General features: G+C 39.3%; 1 protein-coding gene across 12 annotated transcripts in view; it reads left to right on the top strand.

Annotated features, from left to right (window-relative positions):
* Positions 1-13,055, top strand: part of LOC143029865 (uncharacterized) — a 137,608-nt gene extending 124,553 nt beyond the window's left edge. For 8 of the 12 annotated variants that reach the window (XM_076192997.1, XM_076192999.1, XM_076192996.1 and 5 more), the window contains 7 exons: positions 1,580-1,777; positions 2,385-2,417; positions 6,200-6,324; positions 10,213-10,369; positions 10,860-10,949; positions 11,183-11,261; positions 11,886-13,055. In XM_076192997.1, the coding sequence (XP_076049112.1) occupies positions 1,580-1,777; positions 2,385-2,417; positions 6,200-6,324; positions 10,213-10,369; positions 10,860-10,949; positions 11,183-11,254 (675 nt within the window). In that variant the 3' untranslated portion in view covers positions 11,255-11,261; positions 11,886-13,055. The remainder of the gene's footprint in view (positions 1-1,579; positions 1,778-2,384; positions 2,418-6,199; positions 6,325-10,212; positions 10,370-10,859; positions 10,950-11,182; positions 11,262-11,885) is intronic. The other 4 variants (XM_076192989.1, XM_076192991.1, XM_076192992.1 and 1 more) reach the window with 4 other exon arrangements.
* The last annotated feature ends 29 nt before the right edge of the window (positions 13,056-13,084 follow it).

A 13,084-nucleotide genomic window follows, 5' to 3' on the forward strand; every position in this document is an offset into this window, starting at 1 on the left:
TGCCGAGTGCCATCTGGTGTTTATATTTCAAACTACTGTAACTCAGTATCGTTCCCCTCGCGTATGTGGTGGTTTTTTGGTTTTTCGGGCAGCTGAATATTATTTTCGAAAATAATATTTAGCTGCCCAGCTGCTTCAAAATGTCCAATTTTTGCTGCACTGTTAGAGCAACTCGCTTTTGTTTCATGACTTTATTAGACATGATGACACAGGTGTATTTGTAGTAGTGTAGTGTAAATAGGTGTTGTATGGCCTTCACCTCGCGACTAGCATCGTTTATATACCCCGCCACGCACCATCTGGTGTTTACATTTCAAACTACTATAACTATTGTTCAGCTCACGTATGTGGCGGTTTTTCGTTTTTTCAGGCAGCTAAATATTATTTTTGAAAATAATAGTTAGCTGCCCAGCTGCTTCAAAACGTCCGGATAAACCAAAATCTGGATATGTGAAGGCCGGATAAACGAGGTTTGAGTGTGGTTGTGTATGGGTGATACTGTGATGCATGAGGAGGAGTGGGTAGGGGATGGGGGGTGAGGGAGTATGTGTGAAAAATAAGTTGACACAGCCCAAAGAGATTTCTCCCCATCTCCATTTCTGCATGAGGGGATGGAGAGGGATGTCGTCAATTTAATGAAGCGGCCTTGCTGTGAATGTGCTGTGTCTTGTGACACTGCTCCTGACCCAGGGCAGTGAGCGAGATGCAGGCATTACCCGTCATCCAGGAGGAGCCAAAATAAAAGGGAGGGAGGGAGGGGGTGAATGGAAGTGGAGTATGAGGGGATGGAATGGGTAGGAGTGGATTTTATGCCTTTGTTTTTTGGCTACCTCCCTTGTAAAGGGGAAAAAGCTTTTGGTATATGTATGTATGTATGTATATATATAAAAAGGTTTTGAGAACCACATTTTACTATGCTTTCACAGCATTGTTCCCAAAAATAACATGATTCAGAGAAACCACTCCAATAGAACATGTGCACACAGGCACCAAAATCCTCCCTGTACAATATCACATTAAAATAAAAAAGTACATAGTTCTATCCAAGACCCTTCAACCATCTTATTATGCTGGTATTATACAAAATATGCTTATAATAATTTTCTCTTCATTAAAAGTGAGTTCAATGGATAAACAGTGCTTTGTGTTGTGTGTTTTAACCTAAAGAGTTGCCTAAATAATTTCTTCCATCTTCCCCAGTATATTTTATCACTCCTTCCCATCTTTCACTCCTCCACTCCTCCTCTTCATACTTTTTTCCCCCCACACACCCCAGGGGAAATTTGTTTAATATTTCAAAAAGTTGTGGACGCTCATATTCCCAAAATAATATCACAATTTTCCGTATCTTCTCCCTGGTGCTGCATGGATTCAACATGGCATTTCCTGGTTCCATCATCTCTCTCCTGCCTCCTGTGACAATTCTCCCTGGCTCCTGTCACCCTGGAATAACCGAATTCCCATGGATCCCACACCATATATCCCACTGGTGCTGTTGAACATGTGATCATATAATTTTGATTGACATTTGCATGATATCCATGTATGGTTGAAATTATTACAATCGTACAACATTAAGGAGAAGGATGAAGAACTGTGTAGATTTGTTCAACAGTATGAAGACCAGTTGAGCACCTTGAAGACTCAACACGAAACACACATTCGTGAGGTGGAGCAGCTATGGAAGCAGCGTGCGGAAAAGATTGTGCAACAGCGGGAAAAGACTTTACAGGAAGAAATGGATGGGCTTACACAGGAATGGAATAAGGAGAGAAGGGTAAGAGATTTTGTTTGGTTCTTTACTTATATCTGATTTTATTACTTTCATAATATCCACCATAGGTGTGCTCTTTATAGGCCACAGAATAATACCAAGCAGAAATAGAGTACAATAATAGGAAGGGGTTCAGTTATGAAGAGTAGCTTTTGTAGACTGCTGTAGTTACATCTATAAATATGTTGTTTCCATTATCAAGTTGTAGTTTCTAGTTATTTTTTTTTATCATTTTAATAGATAGTGCTTTGCATTTGTGACAGTCCAGTGGCTTTGTAAACAGCAGCCTATGTTTCCCTTGCATTAACTTTTATGAATTTGTTTTGAGACTGTGTGTAGAAAAGTCAAGATTTAGTAAAGAATCAGTGTTGATAATTGTTTTTTTCCTTTTTTTTCCCCTTTTCTTTCATAGTTTGAGTCACATTTTGCTCTTTAGCACTTGATTTTTGCATGGAATTTATTTTGCACCTACTTCACATAAGTTTGATATTCAGACATTAACATTGTATTAACAGCTAACTGTAGTCATTGCCTCCACCATGTAACCAAAATGAATAATTGTCCTTAGTTACTACAGTGACTTATCAATTACCTTCGTTTCTTGAACCAGGAACCCCCAACGTCACAGAACTCCAACAAGCAGGTACTGTTGGGACATTTAGACTTTGTTCAAGTTTTCACATACAAATGTAATTGCCTAAAGATAGTGTTCCTTCCATCATAAAATTTTCCGTTGTGAAGTAATCTGTAATAATCAATATGATTACTACTTTTATCATTAATAGCACTATTTTTAGTACCTTTTAACAAGAACTTAATTCCATATTTGCAACTTATTGATGACCAAATTCCTTGGCTGAAACTAGTCAAGTGACCTTTATATTATTTTATCTGTACCATTCATCAGCAGATATCCTTCAGTCTATTTACTTCTGTCTGAACATATGCTTAAAATCTGTTTTAAAACAGACAAGATATCATATCAGTAATTATGTGTGTGTGCATGAAAATGCCTTTTTCTTATTTTGCAAGTTTTATAGAGGTCTACTAAAGATGTGTCATTAGGTCGTAGCTATTGTGATTGCTGTGGTTCGCAGTTTTAAGATGGCATTAACATTTTATCTGCCCTTACAATTTTTTCTAATTTCATGAGTTCATAGTCCTATAAATTGTTAGTAGTAAATAAGTAATGACAGTTTCTAAGAATGCTCAACATAAATAAATAATTTAAATAGCATTTTGCAACGTCAAGAATTATTTGTGGGAATTTTATTCCATTTATTTGTTAAAATCTACATACATATCTGGAAATACAATATAAATCTATAGTTTTAACTTATGTATATACTGTGATGGGTCGCCACACTTCCCACCCACCCTTTTTTTCCCTCTATAGTTTTTCAAGTTAATTTCCCATTGTTCATATATTTAATCTCTACTTAGGTAATTAAACATTGTTCTTAAAGTCTTTATAATATCTAGAATGAGAGAAGTGTAAGGTTTCCTTTGATAGGATTACAAAAATTGATTCCTGCATTCCCCACTAGTTAGAGTTACATGTAGCAGAGAATGAAGGAACAGGGTTGGAGGTGAATTATAGAGTAAGGAAAGCAAGTAAATGTCTGGTGCAAATGATAAGTGTTACGTGACAAATGCATAGAGAAGACTGTACAAGGGAGTGATTGTGCCCATAATCTGTGGAGTTGAGACCTGGAATTTGAAGGAGGCGGAAAGGAAGAGACAATAAGTCTCTGAGATGAAATATTTAAGAAGTATGGTGGGGTTACAAGGGTGAATAGTGAGGGAAATGTGAAGGTGAGGTCAGAGAGCATGGATATGAGAGAGTGGCAGATAGGGTTGATAAAAGAAAGCTGCGATGGTTTGGGCATATTGAAAGTAAAGGGGAAGATAAAAAATGAGGAGGATGGATGTAGTGAAAGGGGCATTGGATACAAGAAAAATAACTATCAAGGAATGAAGGAAGGGAGAGGACAAAAAATATGTGTCAGGGGAGAGTGGTTGCATATAAATGAGAAAATTATTTTTATTTATTTATTATTATTTTTTTCTTGATTAGATGAGGTGGAGAGAGTCACCATGGAATGAAGTGGTGGAAGTAAACCAGCTTTAGCTTTCAGGCCCTATTTTAGTGGTGCTGTTTTGTTGTGTTGCCTCAGAACCAAACAGTGTGGTGGAAGACAGGGATGACCTTTCATCTATGAGGAGCCAAGATAAGAGGGACAATATATATATATATATATATATATTCCGCTGCAGAGGATCACAGCAAGTGATCAAAATATATGGAAATTGTTATTTCCTCTTTTTTTAAATCCAATCAGCAGTGGGTTTTTAGTGTGTGTGTGTATATATATACATATATATATATATCTTTTTATTTACCCAATCAATTAATTATATATATGCATTTATCTATTTCTTATTATTTTTACATTCATTTACATTCATTCATACCCCGTCTGGGGTATTGGCTGCATGTTATTGTGGGGTTTAAAAGCTACCAAGTAGTATGCAACTAATACTTAAGGTTCTATATGGGGTGCCCCTATGGACCAGAGCCACACATCATTTTGTCTGTGGTAGAGGAAATCTCAATTCATAGAGAAATGATGATACTTTATCACACTGCAACTGTCCCTCCATTATGCTGTCCCCCCTCTCTTGTTACTGTCCTGTACCACTTCTCTGAATATTCATTTTCTCATTTCGCCAAACTCTGTGGTGGGGGAAAAAAATACTGCCACCAAGTATTTCCACCTGAGTTGTAAAAGGCAACAAAAATGGGATTGGGATAGGACTAGGCATCCTTCTTCCTGTAGCCCCAAAGGGGACATTCCTAAAAAAAGCAAAGGTATAAGAGGGTCAGGGAGGAGTTTTCCAACCAGAACCCTAAGGTATGGGTCTTTTAATGTGCGTGGTTGTGGTGCAGATGAGAGTAAAAGGGAAGAGATAGGCAGTATGCGAGAAGATGGATGTGTTGACATTGAGTGAAACTAAGTTGAAAGGGAGGGGCAAGTTTGAGTTTGGGAGTGTAGTTGGGAGTTTCTCAGGAGTGAAGGGGTGGCTATACTAGTAAGTGAAGAGGTAGGTAAGCATGTGGTGGAGTGGAAGGTTTCTTCAAGGTTAATGTGGATGAAGGTGAAACTGGGAAGGGAGATGTGGGTTTTTGTAAGTGCATATGGGCCTGGTAGTGAGAAGAGTGTAGAGGGGAGGCTTTTTGGATAGATTTAAATGAGTGCATGGAGGGATTAGGGAGGAACGTCAATGTAGTAGTATTGGGAGACCTTAATGCCAGGGTAGGAAATGAACCAGTTGACAGAGTGTTTGGGAAATATGGAGTTCCAGAAAAAAAAATTGTGGAGAGGTGATGGAGATTTGTCTAGAGAGTTGATGATAGCAAATACAGTGTTTAGGAAGAAAGTCAAGCATAAGTACACATGGGAGGTGGTGGATGAAAGAGTGGTAGATAGGATGTCAGTGGACTATATAGTGGTAACCAGGAGAATAGTAGGAAGAGTTAAGGATACACATGTTCTAAGGGGAGAGAGTGGGGGAATATCAGATAATTTTTTTGGTGGAAGGTAAGTTGAGAGTGGAGGGTAGATGGAGAAAGAGGAAAGGGTAGAAGGTAGGGTGTGCTTAAAGGAAACTGCTTAAATGAGAAAGAAAAGGAGAAAGAGTACAAGAAGCTGAGATAGGAGTGGGAGGGAGTGAAGGATAATTTTCTAAATTTGTTAGAACATACAACATAAAAGCTTTTGTGCCTTTGTAAGATCAAGAGGTCATTAATTAGATTAATTAAAAACTGATTTCTAAAAGATATCTAAGAAGCATAGCTTCTTATACAGATGCATCAATTTATGGAACAAATTAGAAGAAATAATCCAAGCTCCAACCCCATATACTACAAATGTATATACATACATCCACTAGAAGACCTTTTCCCTTTTATAACAGGAATGGCCGTGTCAAAGCATACATCCACCCTTCACTGATCTTACCCATATCCAAAACTCATTTGTTGTCCCTTGTGTCATACCTCCTCATGGGCAGAGTCATCCTTGCTCCCTGCTCCTCTACTTGGGTCAGAGGCAATGCAGCAAGACATAGCACATCCAGCTGAAGCTGGTTCACCCATACTGGTTCATGATATGGCAGCCCTCCCCTCATCACCTACTTGAGAATTTACAGACCAGACAAGAAGAAATCCCTTCAGGCTGCATCAACTTCTCTCACAATCTGTATACTACAGATAGGTATATACACACAAACACCATGAGCATAGCTTCAACCCCATCTACTACAATCAGATAAATACACATGTTTTTGCAATGTGCCTCTTACTGTGGCAAAATACACATGTGAGATACCCCATAACATATATGTTGTATGTTCATGTGCTAGGAACTGGAGAGGCTGACACAAGTTGCAGCAGCTGCTTTCCGAAGTGGGTCTGACTCCGTTGAGCTTCTCAAAAAACAAGTGACTGCTCAGCGTAGAGAGCTGGAGGATGTCAAAGTCAATCACAGGTAGGTATTAATCAGGTACATTTTATATTGTCATGTCTCAGTAGTTAATACCTTAATTTTACTTTTAGTTGTGAGACAATTACTATATATATTTGTGTATTGGTCAGGCCCGTTCACTACAAGGCCATATAATGGTTTAGTTGTAAAGCATTTTTCCTTTAAATCATTCAAATTTCTCTTATACTAAGCTAGCCAGTAAGTAAAGTGAGTGCAACATTTTTCTTTGGCACCTTTATTTATGAAGTTAGAAAAAAAAAAATTACTAGAAATTTTCATTCTGTCTTCTGTACATAACAAACCTGGTGAAGGGTTTATGTATAGAAGAACAATCAATCAATTTTCTAGAGTGAAAATTAAAACTACTTTTTTCTAACTTCAGAAATATATGAGTAAAGAAAAATAGTAAAGGTGTGGAAGGCTGAGGTGGATAGAGTGAACTTGAGGGAACAACTGAGGATGAGATGGATAGGTGGGGTAAAAGGGGCTTTGAGCAAGAGGGGAATGTCTGTTGAGCAGAGAAGGGAGAATGCAGGAGATAGAGGTGAATGGATACTGTGATGCAAGGATGAGAGGGAGTGGGGGATTGGAGGAAGTAGGGAGTGGTTATGTGTGAATGATATTTTGAAATTGCCCAAAGGAACATCTCCCCGTTTTCTCTTTTTCTGCATGAGGGGATGGAGAGGGGGAGGTCGCTAATTAAGTGAAACAGACTTGCTGTGGATGTACTGTGTCTTGCTGCATTGCTTCTGACCCAAGGCAGTGGATGGGATACAGGAACTGAGATGGGAGTGGGTACATGCTTTTTGACTTCACTATCTTCCTTATAATGGGGAAAAAGCCTTTGGTATATAGATAACAAACCAAAGTTGAAAGATTGAATAAAAATGCCAGTAATTAGGGAGTGTGACAGCTGAGCAGAAGCCAACACGAGGTGAAAAGCTAGATGGATGTTGATTGGATCATTAGAGGCTGCATAATGACAGTACAGTAAGTGCATTCAGTCTTGGACCTTTTCAATACAAGACAAATACTTGCGCACACATTAGGTTGTGTGATGCATGATGATGCATCACAATATGTGCATTATGAAATATAAAGTTACAGCTGTTATACTCATTCTTTCATCTAGAATGCTTATAACCACAGAAAATATGAACAAACCTGTCCATAGAATATGGGGATCACTCAACTACAACTACAAAATAAATATAATCAGGATGCCAGCATCCTCATATACCCACTCATGAAGCTCGTAAAGATGTCATATTCTAAGGATTAACCCTTGAACTTCAACAAAGACATTAATGCCTAGTCACCTCATAGAGGGTCAATCAATCTTTTGCCCCAGTTCTCTCATGCAAGAGACCCACAGCCATCAGTTCTGACAATAAGTCACTCATCCCCCCTTACGAACCCCTCCGAGATGCTAATTTCAAGGACCTCACCTTGAAGACAGTCTTTCTCTTGGCCCTGGCATCTTCCAAGAGGGTCGGGGAGTTGCATGCCATCTCTTATCGAGTCGCCCACTCGAAAGGATGGCAAGAGGTCTCCTTCACTTTTCTGCCCCAATTTGTAGCCAAAAACCAGGATCCGGCCAAAGCCGACCCTAGATTCTGGTCCTTTAGTATTCCTTCCTTGGACGACTTTGTAGGGGGCGAACATGCAGAAATGGTCCTATGCCCGGTACGTGCTATCCGGACCTACCTCAAGAGGACGAAGCATCTTAGACCAGACTTGCCAAGACTGTTCGTCTCTACCAGGGGTACACCCAAGCCCGTCACTAAGACTTCCATTTCTTACTGGATCAAGGAAGTCATCCGCAGGGCCTACGCCTCGAGCCCCACGGATTACCCTGGAGCAAAAGCTCATGACCTCAGGGCAATAGGACCCTCCCTAGTCTTCCGAAAGAATCGGTCAGTCAACCAGGTCCTTCAAGCAGGTATATGGAAGTCCCAGACTACGTTCACTTCCTTTTACCTCAAAGATGTCATGTGGGAATCCTTAGGGACCTTCTCTCTAGGCCCCATAGTGGCCGCCCAATAAGTCCTGAGATAACATACCCCGTACCAATGGCACACAGCCAACCCTGAAGCCTCATCCAAGTTCTGGATCGGCAACCACGGGGATACCTATCTCAAGTCCTTCTCATACTCCTACATTCCCTTACCTCACCGAGGGCTCTCAAGCATTCCAAGGGAATCAGTTCGAGCCCTACAAGGGGTACAAAGTGAGTATGCCCTGTCTGTCTCCACTCTGGGAACAGATCCAGGTGCCCTTCACAGTTTCGGGGAATGTATAAGGGTCTGGTCAACGTAGATCTTAGCACTCTACATTTTCTCCTTACGAGGGTTTCCCAGGCTAGACAAATACTTCCTTCCCCCCTAAGTCCAAGTCTCCTTGGGTAAGGAGTACCGAAGAGTTTGTATTCTTCGGAACAAATGTAATTTTCGCAGGAAAATTAATTTTTCCCTGATACAAACCTGAGGTACTCCTTACCTCTAATGGCCCTCCTCATCCACCCCGCTAGTAGTTCCTTCTCCCTGGCCTGTCAACCCTCGTGACTAATTTCATACCTGGCTCAGACAATGGAGCTTCTACCCTCCTACCCTTGTGGGGGGAGGGGGGCCCCCCCTTGCCCCAGGAGGGCCCCTTACTGAGGATAATGGTTGCCCAGACCCTCGGAGTGAGGTGTTTTCAAGCACACACAGTGTTAGCGGTAGAAACGCGCCGCGTATCCTTGGGTAAGGAGTACCGAAGAGTTTGTATTCTTCGGAACAATTCTGTTGCTCTCTTGAATGGATGAGTCTAGAGCAGTATTGTATATGGTCTTCAGTGTTTTCTGTGCGGTGGCTCATGTGGGGCAGTTGAAGTTTGTAGCTAAGCCAATTCTCTTCTTGGACAGTGACTTGAACAGATATATATATATATATTTATATTCCAAGGGTCATCGCTAACTCCTGTCCATTGCCCGGGTCAGAAGCAATGAAGCAAGACAGCACATCCATAGCAAGGCTACTTCACTAACATAGCAATCCCCCTTCTCCCTCCCCTAACGGGGAAATTAGAGAAGACATGGAGAAATTCCTTTGGGCTACATCAAAATATCCACACACAACCCCTCCCCATTCCCCACTTTCTCCCTTCCTTGCTAAAAAAAAGATAAGATAGAAAAGGCAGGGAGAAAATCCATTCAGGCTGCATCAAAATATCTTCCATACCCAGCCAATCTCCACTCACCCCTATCCCCTTCCTTGCTCAACACATTCCCTTTTGCTCAAAGCCCCTTGATCATCCCCTCAAATTTACTCCATCCACCTCTTTTACAGCCCCAAGAAACTGGCACTCTCTCTCCCTCTAAATTAGGCCCATGATATGTACTTCAAATGTATTTTCTTTGAACAAGACAATTTTTACCTTAGTTTGTAAGCATAAATCATGAGTGTGTGTGGTAATTGTAAATTTCCCTGATTTGGAGAAAGGGAGGATAGGTTGACACCAGGTGATTAGGAATATGCCATCTACCCATGTTAATTTGAAAATTGAATTATATAGGATGTAAATGATGTATTGTCAGGGGCTGTTGTTCCTTGGCCTCTGCAATGTTTCTATAAACCATGTATAGTCTTGGGAGGAGCAAGATATAGAATCTGATTGTTGTGAGGATCCAGGGGTAGTTTTTCAGTACATTAATTAGAAACTATAGATCCTATGATTTGAGGTAAATGATTATTTGTACCAGTGTCAGCTACCAAGCAAAAACATGCAGAGATTGAGTTTCTCTAATAAGCTGAAATTGTTCAATGTATAACCCAGTTATCTAACGAGGAATCTTTGTTTGTAGAAATGCTAATGGTTCTCAAGTATTAAAGATTTTCCGTCTAATTCTAGAAAAGAGATGAGAGAACTACAGCAGCTTCTTGAAATAAAACGCCGCAGTGGGAAATCAAATGCTGGTTTGAAGCTGGGAGTGGCATTAGAAGAAGCAGCAGAATTCGAGTACCTGAAAAATGTATTGTACCAGTACATGATGGGCAAGGAGAAACAGGTAAGCATTAACTTGCTGCAGGAAAATTATATTCCTGCAACATTGACATTAATGTAGGTAAGGGAACTTGAATGTATTAGTGGAAGGATATCTGACACCATAACAAGATTGGGAAAAGAATGTTGCAGTTCTTATTGCCATGTGCACTTACTGAAACTTGAAGTTGTACAACCTGCGACAAGGTAAACCACTGGCCATCTGCTTACCCATTAAATTTGCACAGAGGGAGGAAATGCTAAATATTCCTTAAGTTTGTACCAAAAAAAATCATGACATCTTCCAACATACTTTCTGCCCACTGTTTATGTGGTTCATAACCCTGTAGCAGATATTTGTAAAGCTATTAGAGCAGCTGAGGCCATTAATGAACAAAGGAGGAAGATGCATATATTATTACCATGTGAAGAAACTACCCATGTTTTTTCTTTTTTTTTATTATTATTTTTTTTATCTAATTTAAAAATTAAGTAATATAACTTTATGTCCGTAGACCCTGGCAAAAGTATTGTGTGCTGTAGTGAAGTTTGATGCACATCAGGAGCAGCAGATCTTGGAGCATGAAGAACAGCAGAATAGTCTGGTGAGTTCCAGAGCTGTGGTTTCAAGAGCTGTTGTTTCAAAACTTCCAACATGTTCAACAAGAAATACTTTCAAACAGTAGCTTGTTAGTATAGAGACAAGATATAGCCTTGTTATAAAGACTATCATATATGAGCTTGAATATAATGGAAAAAAAGGCAATATATACTTTGACTTAGTATGAACTGCAGTACTTTAAGTTGTAATATGTAATACTAATGAATACCATGGTAGCAGGAGAAAAGCGTTAATGGCTCGGTTCAGAATGAGTGCATCCCTGAAATGGATCCAGCCAAAAGTGTCTAGTGTTGAGGCAAGATGTGTGGCATTTCCGAGTGAAAACATTAACAATTAATAGTTGATTGAATTGTGTTTATTATTACAATACTAATTTGTGTATTACCTTGTCAAGAGCTAAACTTTATTACTTACCTTGTTACCTTATCAAACAACTTTTGCAACATAGCTGTCACTGTGTTTGCATACATTAATCCTGCATTTATATGAAGACCAGTAGTAATTTTGTAGCATCCCTACAGTAGCCATATTATCCACCACTGGCCATGAACTACTATCTACCATAATACTTCATGAAGCCATGTATCCATAACATGTGAGATATTACTTTGAAGTTCAGGTGCATTTGTAGTTTGGAATTGATGTGTACTGCTTATTTTACTTTGGTTGCACTCCGTGTTGTGTACGAAGTTTGGTGGGTGAATTGGTTTGGCAAAGAAAAGTACAAACATGCTCCTTGCTTTGTGGGAATTGATGGAATATATTGTGAAAGTCTGTTGGGTTTGAATTAAATTATATAGCTTGCTCTCTGCAGTCTACAGTAACTGTTTTCTGTATATAATTTGTGGATATACATATTACTAGAATTCAAATTGTAAAACTTAAGAGCTAAATTAATAATATATTAATTTCTTTACAGCTTGGCAGTTGGTCTCATGGTCTGGGATTATAATTACTGGCAAGAGAGTCCTAACAATTCTGGATGGACTGCTCATGTGACAGTTATTGACAAGCTGCAGTGTGGATTCCTGTCTCAGGTTTTTTGTACAGCCAACTCGAACAGTGGTAACCAACTGTGCTTGCCCTTCAGCCAACATATAAGGGGTCTCTTAACCACACTGTGATTCACAGTATCATTGTGGTTGTAGACACTGTGATATCTTGTTTGTGGCAGCTGCTGTTGTGCCAAAGTTGTCTGATGCTGCCTTTTTATTACAAATTTTTACAATTTGATAAATCATTCTACATTTATAACATCTTGGTCTTGACAACTGATATTTTCCTGTATCCACTTCTAAGGCCCATTTGAGGTGAACAAATTAAGACCATCAGCTATGCACTTACACAAAAAAGTCAGTGCAGGACTAGTATACACAGTCTCATGCTGTATAGTTCCCTTGTGCAATTGTCAATTGCCTTACAAAATATTATTTCTTCTCCCTTTACTCTTTTAACAAATTTGGTCTGCAGCCACTGCTGCCCCTACTAGTCAATGGTAATGTTAAGCAATGCAGTAGAGGACTTTTCCATAGTTTTCCACTGGTTTTGCCAATCATTATGACACCTTTAGCATCTATCAATATCTGTTAGTGCTGCATATCAACCTTTGTTTTTACACAAGTAGTTTTTTTTTCTTAATTTGTTTTTAATTTAAAGAATTTATGTACAGAGAATATTACAAGAGAAATATATTTAGTGATGAAGACTGAGCACAAGGGTCTTGTGTGTTGTAAGTTATGTGAAGTTTGTTATATTAAGATTTTGAATATTTATACTACTGTTATATTTAATGGGTCTGTATGCAATAGGAGATATAGAAAAACAAGGAACTTATTTGGACTACTTTGAAAACCAAACACATTTCAATGGCCTTTGTTAATCTATAACTTTGGCATCCATATAAATTGGGAAATGTGCAACATATTTAGGACCTTTAATGTAGAATGACCACAGTTTTTTTTAGCAATGTGCACCCATAAGGAATCCAGTTGTCCGTCGCACACAAACACTGGAGCCTTATGCAAATGGAACGCATTTGACTAACGCTTTATCAGGACGGAAAGTAGATGAAAATACAAGATTCACCTTGGATCATGTTTTCTTATCCTTTTAATTCTT

This window comes from Oratosquilla oratoria, chromosome 11 (assembly GCF_046742065.1).
Source record: "Oratosquilla oratoria isolate Oo_2021 chromosome 11, ASM4674206v1, whole genome shotgun sequence".
NCBI classification, from domain to species: Eukaryota; Metazoa; Arthropoda; class Malacostraca; order Stomatopoda; family Squillidae; genus Oratosquilla; species Oratosquilla oratoria.